General features: G+C 37.3%; 1 protein-coding gene across 2 annotated transcripts in view; it reads left to right on the top strand.

The window, feature by feature from the left end:
* Positions 1 to 16,188, top strand: part of pcsk6 (proprotein convertase subtilisin/kexin type 6) — a 51,846-nt gene that overhangs the window by 31,169 nt on the left and 4,489 nt on the right. Inside the window, exons 13-21 of one of the 2 annotated variants that reach the window (XM_047809919.1) lie at positions 3,725 to 3,864; positions 4,649 to 4,822; positions 5,276 to 5,378; positions 6,318 to 6,514; positions 7,415 to 7,502; positions 9,242 to 9,345; positions 11,747 to 11,876; positions 15,416 to 15,528; positions 16,119 to 16,180. In XM_047809919.1, coding sequence (XP_047665875.1) covers positions 3,725 to 3,864; positions 4,649 to 4,822; positions 5,276 to 5,378; positions 6,318 to 6,514; positions 7,415 to 7,502; positions 9,242 to 9,345; positions 11,747 to 11,876; positions 15,416 to 15,528; positions 16,119 to 16,150 — 1,081 coding nt within the window. In that variant the 3' untranslated portion in view covers positions 16,151 to 16,180. The remainder of the gene's footprint in view (positions 1 to 3,724; positions 3,865 to 4,648; positions 4,823 to 5,275; positions 5,379 to 6,317; positions 6,515 to 7,414; positions 7,503 to 9,241; positions 9,346 to 11,746; positions 11,877 to 15,415; positions 15,529 to 16,118; positions 16,181 to 16,188) is intronic. The other variant, XM_027162340.2, reaches the window with a different exon arrangement.

The following is a 16,188-nucleotide window of genomic DNA, read 5'->3' as shown; positions in this document are numbered from 1 at the left end:
TGACCTGATAAAAAGGCATTCATCTTCACTACTGAGTGATGAACAGATTGTTCAATGCTAGAACTTTCAGAACGGAAACATTGTTGGATAAGGAAATTTTACAGAAGCATAGGTAGAAAATATCCAAATTTGACAATGTAAAGGGTTTTCCCACACTGCCACACTTGTACAGTCTTTGAGGCATTCAATCATGTACAAATCTGGATGCCGTTTCCAATGAGTTCAATGCATTTTTTCCCTAACAAATCCAGAGCTGTGAAATAATGTACTAAATTATTACATAGCAACTTTAAACCTTGTAGGTTCAAATAAGCTATATGGTATACTTTTGTGTGTTATTGTTCTGGCTTCGACTCCCTCACTTATGGTGTCCGATGTTGAAATCTTTGTCTCTTAGTTCCAGAGATTCAGAATGTCTCCAGAGGCATAAAGAGTATGATGTTTATCCTGTCAGATGTAACTCATTTACATGATTTTTAGCTTCCCTTCTCTTCTTGTGGTGCTCTCTGGCATCATCTCTTGGCTGGGTGTTCTCATAACTGTCACTGGTTACAATTATGAACTTTGAGGGACACTGGTTTTCTGGCCCCCCCATCAGGGCTAAAACACACACTCCTTTATTATGTGTCACTCACATAACTATTTTGATGCTGGTTTAAAAAAGAGCTTTTAGCTTAAGTACGCCAGAGCCTACATTGCAATTCAACTGTCTTAAGGAATGAAAAACACTGCTGTGACCTTGTCCTTCCTCTGATGATAATGACAAGTCAGCTTCAAAAAGCTGCAACAGTATCCTGCTGTCCTGATAGGTCCTTGCTGAGTTTTTTGTTGTGACACTTCCTCTTATTATTTACTGCACAGGACCATAGAGACCTGTCAGATTCCCCCTTTGTGCAGTTATCTCCCCCAAAGAGCTCTCTTTAGCTATAACAAATGTGGCAAGAGATGACAAGCTAATGGTGCTCCCTAAGAATCATGTGTATTTATTAGTGATTATACGTTTGGCCGCTCTCTCGCCACAGGGTATAACGCGCTGATTCTATATACAGCCCGGAGCATTTTTTTATGTGACACTTAATTTGCACTGGGTTCTTTGCCCTCCAGAATTATTGGCACCTTGGTCAAAATAAACAAAACAAACAAACAAAACATTATTAATAAAACATTTCTGCTCCTAAAAATAGACATTCATCTTTTTACTAATGATTCTCATAGGACTATTTTCTCTCAATATATATAACATATTTTTTGCATGTTTCCATAAATTTCAGAGATCCTTAGTATATGGTTTGTCCCCTTTTTGCTTTAATGACAGTGTGTACTCGAGCTGGCTTAGATCCACAAGTAATGATCGGCTTTAGCCCAAATCCAAAAGACTGCTGTCTGAACACATGCTTCAAAATAAGAGTGTTGCCGTGAGGGAAATCTGACCTTTCGTAAAAAGCAGTACACATGGTCACTATCACAAAATTGTTCCATATTATGGATAAATTATCCATAGCACAAAAGAATATTTTAAACGAATGCTGCTGTCTTTAACCATGTAAAAGCCTGTTGTCATTCATCACTATAGAGAAAAACAGAGTACTTTTAAATGCGTCACTGTTGGCACAAAATTAAAATAGTCTCACATTGAAATTTAGCTGGAATTGGAGCTATAAGCACAATTTTCCTCTGACACAGTTAGGATGGTGAAGGTCTATGAGGGTAAAAAGTTCTCAAAGATCCCAGTTATAGAATTACACCATTTAATTCATTCCTGTTGGTGTCAGGTTTCTAAATCAACTGTTAAACAGCACTTCACAAGCAAGCTGTTGGTGCGTTGCGGGAAGCCATTCCTGAAAGCTGTTCTCACCAAATGCAGTGCCTGAACGTCACCACGTGTCATTAGAGCTACAATCATCGGGGTTGGATGAGACATAATCAGCATGTTTGGAGGCATTATAAGACTCTATACAAGCAAAAGCAGCCGATACCTAGCATCATTATTTCACTAAGAATATTTCAGATCAAAAACTGGTTGCTTCTGCTGGGAGGTTCTGAGCTTTACACAAGATGATAAGCCAAACATACTGCCAAAACAGCACAGAAACAATCAAAGAAACACAAAATCTCTGTTTTTAGATGGGAACTGAACTCATGTAGTGTAAAGAGAACAGGGCACAGGTTTGTCCACATTGTCTTAAATGTTCAGCATGGAGGAGTGGACCAAGATCACCTACAAGCATTTCCAAAAAAAAAAACAACAACAACAACATTGGTTTAAACCATACAAAGTAATTTTTACTTTGCAAGTACTTCCTTACACATAATAATAAATCACAGTAACAAAATAGAAATGAAAGTATATTAAAAAATTTGATTCGATGTGAAAAAAATTATACAATGTCCACGTAGCTCATATCACTGATTGTGTCACAGTGACCTGTAGAGAAAGTATATTCCTTAATAGCATGTGTTTGTTTGTTGTGTGTGTGTGTGTGTGTGTGTGTGTGTGTGTGTGAGCTGAGAATACAAAGCCAAAATGAGAGAGATTTGTGTGAACAGCTCATTTGTGTGCCGTCTGGAGAGCCAGTTTTAGAAACTGTAGGCCTTTTTCAAACTACTAATTAGCCCCAGTGTAAAACCAGGCATGGTTTTCTTTGATCTACTGTAAGTTCACTTCAACCCCAGACACACAAGTCTTTTGAATTTCATCTGAGTATATTTTGTCCAGAAGTTTGTTTAGGATCTAGCATGCTGAACAGCTGCATAGGGTGAGAACTAATGATTTTTACATATTAGCAAAGCACATTAGTGTTCGTTTTACACTGCAGTGTGATTGTCTGAGTACAAAATGGGTTATTTCCCTGCTCACTAAATGGAGCTTGCCAGAAACAAGTTACTTTTGTTCTAAGTGCTTTCAACTCTTTTTCCGAGAGAGCCTCTGTGAATGCTTCAATCAAAAATGCTGATGTGCTAACAATGCAGGAAAGCTAAGCAAAGCAGTTAACCTGAGCTCTATTGTATGTTTTGATGTACTTTGTGAAGCGAAGCACAAACATTGTGAGAAATACTTTACATCATTACACTGTAGAGGAACATTCCTCTGCATGAGAGAGTTGCTAAGTAGAATAAAGTGAATGTGAAAACATAGTCTTGTCAGAATGAGCTTGTTGTGTATGTCACACACCCAAGAGATGTCATTACTCACACTCAGCTCAGGTTAAGTGGGCAGTAGCTATCTTCTGCCAACAGTTTTCCTGCCTGTCATGGAAGGATGATCAAGAAATCTCAAACAGGAACATATGATATCATTTACAGCTGAACCACCCTAGCCTACACGCAGTCTGCCTTCTGTCTGCTCATTCTTTGAGTCATTCTGTTAATTATATTGTTTCTGGCATGTGCAGATACACACGTGCAGTGAATTTTGGAAAAACAATTCATGATGCTGAAAGAATGAATCAAATTGTCATCGTGCGCTGAAGCTGTTAATCTGGCACTTAATTCACAGTGACATAATAGTTAGCCTCAGCTCTTCTGAACAGATTACAGAACCTTATCAAAGCTAAATTTTGTAGTGGTTATAATAGAATGCATTCATGGTCTTGATGCATACATCTATGATTATTAGTCCACGGAGCAGCTTCCAGCAAAGAAAAACATAAAATTACATTGTTTTTCCGTCATTAAGCGGTTTCTTTCTATTTTTGGATTTCTCTCCTCTTTGGCTGCATCACAGGTTGTTTGATAACTCTAATGAGGGCTTCAGGAACTGGGAGTTCATGACCGTGCACTGCTGGGGCGAGAGGGCAGAAGGCACATGGACCCTGGAGATATCCGACTCACCCTCGCAGCTCCGCAGCAACCTTGAAGTTCTAGGTAAGGACTGTAAAGATTAGAGCTCTATCCTGGGTGCTGAGAGACTGCTGAGGTATGTCTGTGTTTCTGGACTGCTCCAAATCTCTTCATTTAACCAGTACTATGGTAGAAGAGTGACTCTTACACCATGTCTCAGTGCTTCTCCTGTCACAGTCTTTTAGTGTCTGTGATACACTGATTTTAAAACATTGAGATCAAGTAATAAAAACGAGAATATCTGAAGGGTTTGTGCAGATTCACAAACCATTAAACTATTGGTTTAACCTTTTCGATATTTAGAAGCTCCATGACACCATCAATGCCCTTTAGTTCCATTTCACAGTATAAGCTCTCTTCTAGTCTTGATTTGCCTACAGTATGTGGAATATGTGGAATATGCCCTGATACAGTGCCCTTGCCTTCTTCCAGGTATATGGTGAATGTTTGTAAACTAAAGATTACTCCTCTTCAGGGTTGGCAGGTTTATCACTGTATCCACCTTGGCTTGAAAAGCACATAAGAATTTAAGTTATATTTGTTCCTAGTCTGTTCCCTTTATCTATCAGTTGAGGTGCATTACTTAAGTTAATGTCATCTATGTGTCTGATGATCAAATTTCATTTATTGACCCATCACAATAATGAAATGGCAGTGGATCAAAAAAATGGTGACGAGGCAGAAATTGCCCACAGGGTGTAGTTTGGGCACTGGCCTATATCATGACTGTCTTGTTTTTCTTTTTTTCTACTGAACTCCCTCCTGCTTGATATGTTTTTATCTCTGTCTCCCTTGGTGGTTCTCTTAGGTAAGCTAAAGGAGTGGACTCTGATACTCTATGGCACATCTGAGCACCCCTATCAGTCTCATGGTTCTCAACACTCTCGTGCTCGGGTGCTGGAGATTCCCAGTGTTAAGAATCCAGAGCCTTCATCCAGCACAGCCCTCCAACATGAAGAGGAGGAAGAGGAGGAGTACACTGGTACAAATAATGTTCCTTGTGATTAAAACTCTCACCTATACTTCATAATGTTGGTAGAAACGCTCAGAAATTAGTTATGAATCATATTAGCCTTAATCTGATCTCTTTTAGATATTTTGTTTATTTAAATGATCTCCTTTTATCCAGTTAATTATGCAACAAATCCTATGAGAACATTATTTTTAGCTGCACATGCAACAGTTGACATGTTTAAGGAGGAGATGCTGCTTACAACAGTGAATATGTTTACATGTAATCTGCTCATTTCTAAAGTGTTAGATTTAGGTGGTTATAAACCAAGTGATTTTACACAGCCACAGGTGATGTCAGATTGGAACATCAAGCCTATATAGGTGCTACCCCAAGCAACACATCGACAGAGCAGAATCTAAATTTGGTCAAAATCTATTAACTTTCTACTTCTAATGGACAAGTTCTGTTCTGTGCTTTCAGGGCCATGCCATCATGAGTGTGGTGATCAGGGTTGTGATGGCCCAGATGCTGACCACTGTCTAAACTGCATCCACTTCAGCCTTGGCAGCCTGAAGACCGGGAGGTAAAACACACATAATGACTTTATTTGAGTGATGACTAACTCACTTTGACCATGAGTTTTGTAAAATTTGTCCTTTCATTCAGATTTTATGATTTCATTTAGATATTCTTTTCCTTAAAGTGTATAAAAAATTGGTTACCTATTTAGCAAAATATGTATAACCAAAATACTCAATTGTTATAGCTCTAATAATTAATCATTTTCATCTCATGCACATAGTTAGTGTTAGACTTCTGTTACACTTCATATTTTAAAGTCGATTCACACCTTTGTCTTTGTTTTTTCCTCATTTTAGACCTACATCTCTTCACAGAATTACTATTGACTTCTTAAGCAACTTGTTAAAAAAACTCATGGTTTTTAAACAGCTTAATGGACTCCCTTGGCAGTCATGATTTAAGACCACAAAGGGAGAATTTATTGAGCAGATAAGCCATTATTTGTTTTTCATCAGACAACCTTGCCTTTTCAGCTTTAATAAGCATTCACTGATCTCCCAGTACTTTCCATTTCTTTTGTGTGACTTATATAGTGCGAGGTTGGTTCAGATATTCATCTTCTTCTTCTTTACCTATTTTCTTCAGCCAATTATGTAGCAGCAGTGCTTACAATTACGCTTCAGTTAATATTCACATCAAACACTAGAATGGGGAGATCAGTGGTTTTTAAATACTTAATCCACCCCATTTGGCACCAACAATCATACTACAGTTGTCACAAAGATCCACTGAGATTTTTCCCATTCTGATGCTTGATATAAACATGGATTAAAATATTTTATCTGCATGATTTTATGCATCTGCTGCGACACGCCTGATTGTACTGATTGTAGAATTACATGATTGAGCAGGCGTTCCTAATAAAGTGGATGATGAATGTGTATTGTAGGATTATTTTGCTTCATATTTCGTAAACAAAATACTTCTCTTCTCTCTGAAGGAGGTGTGTTAGCCACTGTCCCTTGGGTTATTTTGAGGACAGTGAGGCGCGAAGGTGCAGGCGTTGTCACCGAGGCTGTGAGAAGTGTGTGGGCCGAGGTTCAAACGAGTGCCGCTCCTGCCGGAGAGGATTATACTTCTACACTGAGGAGAGCTTGTGTGTAGAGAACTGCCCCACTGGGTACTTCAATGATGAGGGTGAGGGAAGGGCTACTCCACTGTACTGTAGCAGTATTTCAGTTTTTCTAATGCTACACAAACCATGGTCTGGCACTGTCTTTGTGACATTAATCTTTGTTTTGAAGAGAGAAATGTCAACAAACATTGTATCAGGGAAGCACAGCATGTACTCATTAAGTCAGTAGGGTAAGCTGCAGGATTTCCAGGATTTCTCCTCGAAAATGCAACTCCAAGAAGAGTTTGTAACACTGGCACACAGATTTAGGCCCCAAGACTGATATTTATTATCTGATTCTTAATCCATCAAATGCTGCTGCAACGAATGCACACCATCTGTGTCAAATTGAGCTGAACTGAACTGGCTCAGGATATTGAGCGAATAAGCACTTCACACACTTGCAAACAGATACCAAACTACCCCCACCCCCATACACACACTGACAACAGACACAGACACCTAGAGATTTCTGGATTGGCTTGTGCCATTTTGATTACACAGTTTTGATGGAGGTGTCCTTGATGTCACTACAAATCATTGTGTTGACTGGACATCTTGGCACTCATGAGCTCTGATACAAAGAGACATAGAAAAGCCTGACTTGCATTAGCAGTGTTTGGTCATGTCAGCCTCATCTGTTACGCACACAGACACTCTCACACACACATAGACACATACAACAGGCAGATGCTGCTGGAGTGGGTTTTCAGAGGTTGGCTTGAATAGATTTAATTTGCACTTCTGGTAAAATATATTGCATCCAGATTCCCATGTGTTTAATCTACAGTGTTATTGCAAGATGATGTGAAATGTGTGCTGAATTTCCACATCCATTTCCCCCCTTCTGTGTCTCACTTTCCGTTTGTCTCACTTTGTGTGTTTTTTCTCGTACTTTCTGACGGTCCTGTTCCATCGGCCAGTTCAGAGACATTGTCTGAAGTGCCATGAGAACTGTATGATGTGCCTGCAGGATTCTGACAGATGTACCGCATGCAAAACAGGTTATAGGTAAGACAAATCGTGATCAAATACTGTTAAAAACATGACTTAAGTTTCAGTATTCAGCTATTGGTGATGTCTTAAAACTTAAGGTCTTTTAAATGTATACATTTACATTTACATTTACAGCATTTGGCAGACGCCCTTATCCAAAGCGACGTACATAAGTATACTTTTACCAGAAAGTCTGGTTGTAGTTATACATATGCAAATGAGACCAAGCTACAATGATCTGGACCCAGCACAGTCTCTGGAATTCACAGCATAATTCTGACTTGGATTAGTGGTTAAAGTTTTATTTGAACTAGCGCTCTCTTTATGGGTCATTTTTCATCCTTCTTCTCAGCTGTGTAGTGACTGAAAACCTTGCGGGAAAACCGTGGCTCCTCTGAAATGAGTTGAGGTGTTTTGGGCAAGTTGTTTGCAGATCAGCTCCAACTAGAGATGTATCGGGCAAAAAACCCTGGGGCAGACCCAGGACCCAGTGGAGAGATTTTCTCACAGCTGGCTTGTGAACATGTGGGGATCTGTGGCTGGGGATAAAGTCTGAATGAATAAAGTCTGCTACCATCACAACCCCAAACAATAAAAGGAAGAAAATGAATTAAAATCCAACTACTAAAACTACTTTAGAATAACGTTCAAAATCTTATTTTGGAAAAATGTTATATAATTCTATTATAGTTAGAATAAACAATTAATCCATTGCTCATTGGAAACTGTCATGTTTCTATTTTTCCTTTTCTGTTTTTTATTTTTTATTTTTTTACAATTATTTTCTGTTTTGGCAGAGGTTATAAATTTATGGGTCAAGTCACTTTGTATTATTAATGTTATTACTCATACTGTATGTCTGACATTAATCAACTTTGGTTACAGTCTATGCATATTGTTTCTTTAAACACACATATTTACATAAATTGTCAGTATATAATTTGAGCCAGACTCTACATGTCCTTGTTTTTATGTGAGAGCTTTTTTCATACTTTAATTGTATTTTTAAGTCTTTCATTCAAGGGATTATTTTTGTGAATGAAATTAGTAAAATTGATATAGTAAGCTTTTTGGGGTCAAAGATTGTAGCCATTTGGTTTGAGTGATTTAGATTTTGATCAGATCTCTGATCAGATCTCTGTGGATCTCTGGGTACAGCTGGAGAAAAGGAAATTTAAAAATTCCAGTCTAAGCATGAATAGGTTACGTTGAGGTAAAGAGCGGTCTGTGTTAGTTTACTGTCTAGGGTACATCTGGTCATCTTTATACAGTATGTGCTGTCTGTTCTGCGGTTTACTTCCTGCAGCTTTATACTTATAAATGAATCCTTTCTTTATTCCCCTTATTCAGAGCAAATCTTCACATGCCTTAAGTCATGAGCTGACGGGGACCCTATAGCACTTTATCTGCCTCGTTCAAAAGTTCTAGTTTGTACCATTGAAGTAGTTTGTGGAAGCTTTTGGAACTCTTTGAGCTTTATATCCAAGGCCCTTCATGCTGAGTTCCAGAGAATGAGAAGAACATGAAAGCATGTTTACCTTCTCATTTTCAACCACTAACCCCTATAACCTTGGCTCTCACTGAGAATGCTGCAAACTTTGTGCTAAAGCTCAAACCACTCAAAGAGTAACAGGCAATGGGCAATGAGATTATCAAAAACAGTGACAGCCCAAATTAAAAAATATCATTTCTCTGTCTTCTGTATTATATATTGACTTGTTCTTGTCGCTCTTTCTCCTCTGTGCTTCTTGTAGTTTAGCAGGAATGACTTGTGTCCCTGAGTGCACAAATGGAACCTTCTTTAACTTGGAGGAGATGAAGTGCAGCCCCTGCCATGTCTCCTGCTCCACCTGCACAGGTCCTCTTCTTTACTGGTGTTTTTATTTATGGCTAAGCAATATGTAAATAATAACAATAATAACACAGATCAGACTGGGCTGGTGTGTGTGTGTGTGTGTGTGTGTGTATGCAGTATATGCTTAGTTATTATTTTTGTGTAAGGAAATGGTCTGGAAGGTGTTATTTATCTCATTCCACAGTGCTTTGTCAAAGATTATAATAATATTTTATTTATTAACATACGATATGTCGTGCAATTTAATAGCAATAGTTAAGATTTAATCCTGTGGAGCATCGGTAAGACAAGTTAGTTCCTGTTATCACTTAAGTTATAGACAGTGTTGTTCTAAAATAGCTCCACCAGCATCTCCTTCTCTCACGCTGTCATTTTCTCTCTTTCTCTCTAAACCCTCAGCTTGTTATTGTACAGTGAAACAAGAAAGACTTTCCCATGCTGGAAATTATATAAAGCACTATAGATGCAACAAATGGCTGGACTCCTTGCATAAATCTTAACTAAATGTTTCCTAACAAACCCAATATCATATTAAGGATTACATATTTTTCATTGTTAAATAAGAAATGTTTAAAAAACAGTTTTTATTAGTCTTATATTACAGTATGTAATACAGGTCACTGTGTATAAGGTGTTACCATAGAAACTATAAATACTGTTCAAGACTTGCTGGTATACAAAATTAATAAACAACATCTTGAGAATTCCACAATGATGTGATGGAAAGCAATATAAATCAATGGAAAACAAAGTCGCAGTACAATACAGTTTTTGAGAGTCTTTGCGATTGTCAGTGTTTTTATAACAATTCCAAACTCTTATCGCAAGCTGATCATTAGGTATTTTGACATTTTGTTGAGAATTCTTTAAAAGCTTTAAATATTTTATTTTTGTAGACATTTGAGTGTTTTAAATTGCTAGCACGCATTTAGATATGCATAGTCAAGACTTTTCACACATGCCTCATTTATCCACGATTTTCATGACTCTTTGTATCTGGCTTGTGTCCTAAGATTTTAACCAGATCTATTTTTTTTGCACATATACTGTAAGTGATAGTTTGGCGATACGCCCAGGACAATTTGGATGAATCTCATTAATAAAAGTGCACAATTCATTCTGAGAATCTGGTGCTGACTTGAAAGCCCTCAGGGTCAGAGGAAGAGTAATTAATGTGTGATGTGATTTTGATTAGTAGCAAGTAACTTCCAGCTGAGAAGCTAACAGTGTACTCATTTTTGCACAACATACTGTGTTCCATCGAATTGCCCAAGTATGTGGACATTGTCTTGTGCACGCGTTATACTGCTGATTTTCTAAATGGTTGTTCATCTGTAATGAACAGGCATCTGCAGTAATGTGCATTATATTAAGCATAGTAATTGGGCTAGAATTTGGCTGCAGAGCACCAAACCGAACCTAAAGATTCAGAGGGCAAGAAACATTTTCACAAAATATGTGATCTACATCTGCTTAACACTGCCCTGCATGGAGAATAGCAGCAGTCTTTTTCTGCAGACATGCAGATTAGCTCACTTGTTAGTGAGCTTGTTAGTAAAATGCACCTTGCCTTGCCTTTGTTGCATGGCAACTGAGCTTTCTTTATTTGGCAAGGAAATGTGGCGGAGAGTCGATTTAGAATAAATCACATTTATATAAAGAAATGTTTTAATGAAAATTTGCTACATAATGAATAGATACGGATGCTCCGACTTGAGGTGCTACAGAATAGCCCGGATTATATTAGAAAAGAAAGAGATTAAACATTAAACATCTATTTAAATTAGTGCACATTATCCTTGCAGTAAAAGTCATTGCGAAATGATGCTCTCAACTAAAGAGCATTAATTATATTTGCCTGTGACACAGACATCAGTTTAAATCATTACGCTCTCCTGGGGATGTGAGACAGACAGGCATGAGGAATTTTGCCTCGTGAGTGCACATAGATGGTGTGATTGGCCTGCAGCAGTAAGGGGAATATATAGCAATAGATTAAACCAGCTCACTGGAATTTGTGTGTGTGTGTATATATGTGTGTATCCCCGTGAGATGATGATCTGACTGTACAGCTTAATTAGTTCAGTCAAAGCTCTTTTTCACACCAATGGCTAAAAGTGCGCAGTGTGTTGTTGTATATTGGATGTGTGTGTGACTGTGAAATTTGGAAAGAGGTTTTACTCTTGTGATTAAATGGCTTGATGATTTCTTTATGGCTTCTTACTGAGCAATAACGTGACTGTCTAATTTAGCCCCAAGCTTTAAAATGAATCCGAAACTACCGTCTCAGTATGATGTTCTCCATAATATTTTCACTGGAGACATAATAAAAGAAATAAAGGCTCAGGAGATCAGTGTTGGTATCATTATGTTATTGATATCTCCTTTGTGTTCTTCTACATAGGGCCTGGTATGGAGGAATGTCTCCACTGCTCCCGTGACTTCCTGCAGGAGGAGTGGCGGTGCGTGCGGAAATGCAGCCCTGGGCACTACGAGGGTGAAAGCATAGGATTTCCACAGAGGATGTGCCGCAAGTCAGTATTTATGTTTTAAGCTATAACAGTTTATAATTTGTGTTCTAATTGGGTGTTGTGTAGCCTAACATCAGGACTAAAACTCCTAGTTAGGATTCTGTTGAGATAACAGAAACACTCATTAGTGCTATTTGATTTCAGTCAAGGCACTTTTTTGTGTTTTGTGGGGCTGTCCTCAGTTATTGGACACTATGCTGTATACTGCTGAAGCTGTGTTAAAGTTTTTATTCATTTAGAGCTTTTGAAGCAATGGGTCGAGAAATGAATTGTACACTAATTTAACTCCCAATGCAGCCAAGACAAGTCTGGTTTTTGCTTCCTTTGCTTTGCACTGGAGCTTTGAAGTAATGGAAGTCTATCTCACCCAAATATTTACATTAATATCTGCCTTATATTGCATCCAGTTTTTTTAGCAGTGTTACACAAATTGTTTGTGTTAAAAGACACAGTCTGATCTGTGGTAATGTATTTTTCATGACCTCAATTTAGCTTTCTCAATGCTGCTTTTCCTATCATCACAAGCACCAGATTTTGTATTGAAAGGTCTGCCATAAGTTCTTTACTTTCCTGAAACGTTTTTAAGGAAAACACACACAAGTTAACTAAGACGATGAGAAATAAGAAAAAAAAGATCATGCAATCACCAAAATCATGAAAGAAAAATATACACACGGCCTGACTAACTAACAACATGACATAAGCAAGCAAGCGAAACAACATGTGAAAACCACTGAACTAGCAGGCGATGGGAAACGGAATTAAAACAGTAAGGAAAGCACAGGGACACAATGAAATAAGAACACAATATGACATGCTAGCAGCAGTTGCCACACTGGGAACTGTGACACAGACTGAGAGGGATTGTGACGGTGCCAGCTCTCTGCTTTCCCTCTTTGTTTTATCTTGGTCATTTTTATGCATCCACGAATAGTGGAAATGAACAATAGAACAAAGAAAGGATCAATCAATCACAAGCAGGGTCCTTGAGAAGTACAGTAGTGTCCTTGTGGTAACCTATTACATGATCTAAATGTGTGATACCTGTAAGAGAAAAGGAAATGTAAAATACAAATAAATAAAGAATAAGATTTTCACTCCTGGAGCAGCCGACTTTGGTAACCAATAACAGGCGGTCCTGTTCATAACACAAACACACTATAGGGAAAAACTGCACTTTAATTTGTAAATATTGGCTGAGGCAGTTTTATTTAAAAAAACAAGGTTATGTAGATTAATGGTGTGGTTTGTAGCACATTTATGAAGATTTGTGTGTGTATTTATGGAATAGGCTTCAGGTATAATGGAGCTAAATTACTGGTTAGGTACATTAGTCTTGTTGCTCCAAGGCAATATTAAAGAAGCAAATATTGGCCATCACCCATGACTGATCTTCTACATTTGTAGTAAGGAGAAATGTGTACAATTGTTTTTCTCACATCTATTCCTTTAATCAAAGTACAGCCACAAAGCCAGTAATATTTTGAAACTATTTTTAGTCATTTTAGGAATATGCTATGCTGACGTCAAACAATCAACAGTGTCATTACACATCATGTTTACTGTTACATCAGCATATAAAACAAAAATGAAATCAGTGTTTATATGCTTTACATTCAATGTATTAGCCTTGGTTCTCATGTTATACTGTACGTAATGAAATAGTGTATAATTCCTAAACATACAGTAACCCAAGAACAGCGATTTTTTTTATTATTTGCACTACTGCACCACTGTGCCATCCCTTTTTTTTCTCCATAAATAGGGAATTAGGGATTTGTGAACAGTTGTAGCAAAGCACCTGTTCACCTCCTGCAGAAAGGTTGAATTTACAGCACTATCACCACATTTTAGATGTCTGTAATGGGTCACTATAGAGTCAGACAGAACTCAAGCTACCTTGTCAGTCTGGGTCATAAATCAGGAGGTTTTCTCTTTATGAAAGATGTTTGAAGCAAATAGAGGCTTTAAAAGAAGGTCACGGATGGTGAATGAATTCTCTTCTGGAGGAATGAAAAGGTTGTGTAGGAAGGTGTATTGTGTGTGTGAGAGAGAGAGGCTGTAAGGGTGACAAGACCAGACAGCAGTAAAAGTTTGACCCTGAAAAACAATGTACAGAATAAAGAGCATTACTTAAGACCATGTACCACTGCAGGCGTGACGAACACACCATAAAAAGTTTGACTTCCACAAGGTCACAAACAAAAAGTATTTGTTAATGTATATTCCTTCTGTTGCTCCACTGATCAATATAAAGTTTGAGGCTTTTCCAAATGAAGTTGGAACCCTAGAAAACGGTCGAACAATTATACGGCCTGTCCTAGTGTGTCTGCCACATATTTATTTTATTTTAAATGTACTGATTTTGTTGCTAAAATGTGGTTATTTAAAAAACTTGTGTGAGTCACAACTAACAACCAGGAATGGTGAACACGATCATGTGCTTTTTCTATGTGAAGCCAGGTAACTGCATCATGCTGAATGACTGTGATTGACAGGAGAAAGAGCACAGCCACTTTTGGGCCCTTACACTCCCAGGCACAGATGACCATGGGATCACTGGGATATAAACATGCTTTATTTTAATCATTTACATTGGAACTGTCATAATGTTATTTTAATGCGACTACTAACATTATTAATTATTACTTAAATTACTCATAAATTTTAAATTAATAAATTAATAAATTACTTATTATCATAAATTAATTAAATTACTTATTGGTTTTAAAACAATTCCATAGGAACTTTGTGTCACTGGCATTCTAATTAAAATGTAACGTAATGTTTAATGGGAATCTTTATAGAATAAACATAGAATGATCCAATGGGAAGTAAAAAAAAAAGACGTTTGCATAGCGTTATCTAGTGGATACTAGTGTTCATACTAGATGAATATGAGGTTTGAGTGCCGTGTTCTTTTGAATTGAATAATGATTCTGCACAACAACTTCCTGTCTCACACTTCCAAATTTAATCCGACATTTTCCAATACTACACGCTCACTCTCATCATATGATTTCCCTCATGTCTGGCTTTATATCTGAGCGTGTGAAAATTTGTGCATCATACCGATTGCTGAGAATCAGTGGAGCAGCCAGAAGGGTACAGTGTGCCAGCGTCAGCCGGCCGATGCCCTCATACATATTAACATCATGATGGCCCAAGTTTATTGCCTTGGTTCATTCATCCATAAAGAGCAGAAAGTTATAAGATATAATATATCTTAATATAATATAAGATAAGATATATATATATATACTCGCTGAGTTTTCTTGGTAATTTTGTGTGATGGGTTGCGTTCATTTTCCTTGTGTAAATGTTTTTGTTTGTTTTTGTAATATATATATATATATATATATATATATATATATATATATATATATATATATATATATATATATATATATATATATAAAAATATATAAAAACAGACTTTTGGTTTAAAGCAATGTTTGTGAACTTTTTTTTTTTTTTTTTTTTTTTTTTTTTTTTTTTTTAAAAATCATGCATGTGTGTGATTTGCATGTTATGTTTTGCAGATGTGAGGAGAACTGTCTGAGCTGCCACGGACCTGGAACAATCTGTACTCAGTGCAGAGATGGATACAACCTGGTCAGCGGTACCTGCATATTCAAAGCCACCTGTAATAATAGTAAGCACAGAAGATTCAGCACGGCCCGAAAGTTTTGAGAAATCGCATTGCTCGGTTGAAATGTTTCACTTGCACTGTAGGACACATTGCCTCCAGCTCTCCTTACGCCTCCCACCACACTCTAGATTTTGCTTTTATAGAGGGAAAGGACACACAGTGGGAAGGCTGCTAGTGGCACTGCCATATCCTCAGGCAGTTTATTGAGCTTTATTGGTCACTTGCAGTTGATGTTTACTGGTTACAAATCCCATTATAGAATAGATCATAGAGTCTATAAAAAAATAATTCACATATATATTATAGACCAGTGTAAGTCTTTGCATATACAAGCGTGTTAGGAAGAGCATGTCAGCTTGAGCTCCCCCACCTTTATTTTTTGAGCCACCACTGCTGTATTACTTATTATATATTATAATATATCTTATATTATACATCTTATTTTATTGACATTATTGTTTTGAGCTCATCAGGCCTGACATAACCTTAGCCTATACAGTATGTATATCTATGTAATGAAATCATTATATAACAATGTATAATACTGAAATACTACTACTAATAATATTAATCTTGCTATTTACTTTGTGTAGTCAGGTTTGATGAATCACTGCTGCTGTGTTGATCCTGGAGTAAAACGCTATTTTTAAATTGGGTAAACTT

The sequence above is a fragment of the Tachysurus fulvidraco genome, chromosome 2 (genome assembly GCF_022655615.1).
Source record: "Tachysurus fulvidraco isolate hzauxx_2018 chromosome 2, HZAU_PFXX_2.0, whole genome shotgun sequence".
Lineage (NCBI taxonomy): Eukaryota > Metazoa > Chordata > Actinopteri > Siluriformes > Bagridae > Tachysurus > Tachysurus fulvidraco.
The sequence above is the reverse complement of the archived record's forward strand: the minus strand, read 5'-3'. Positions and strand labels throughout refer to the sequence as shown.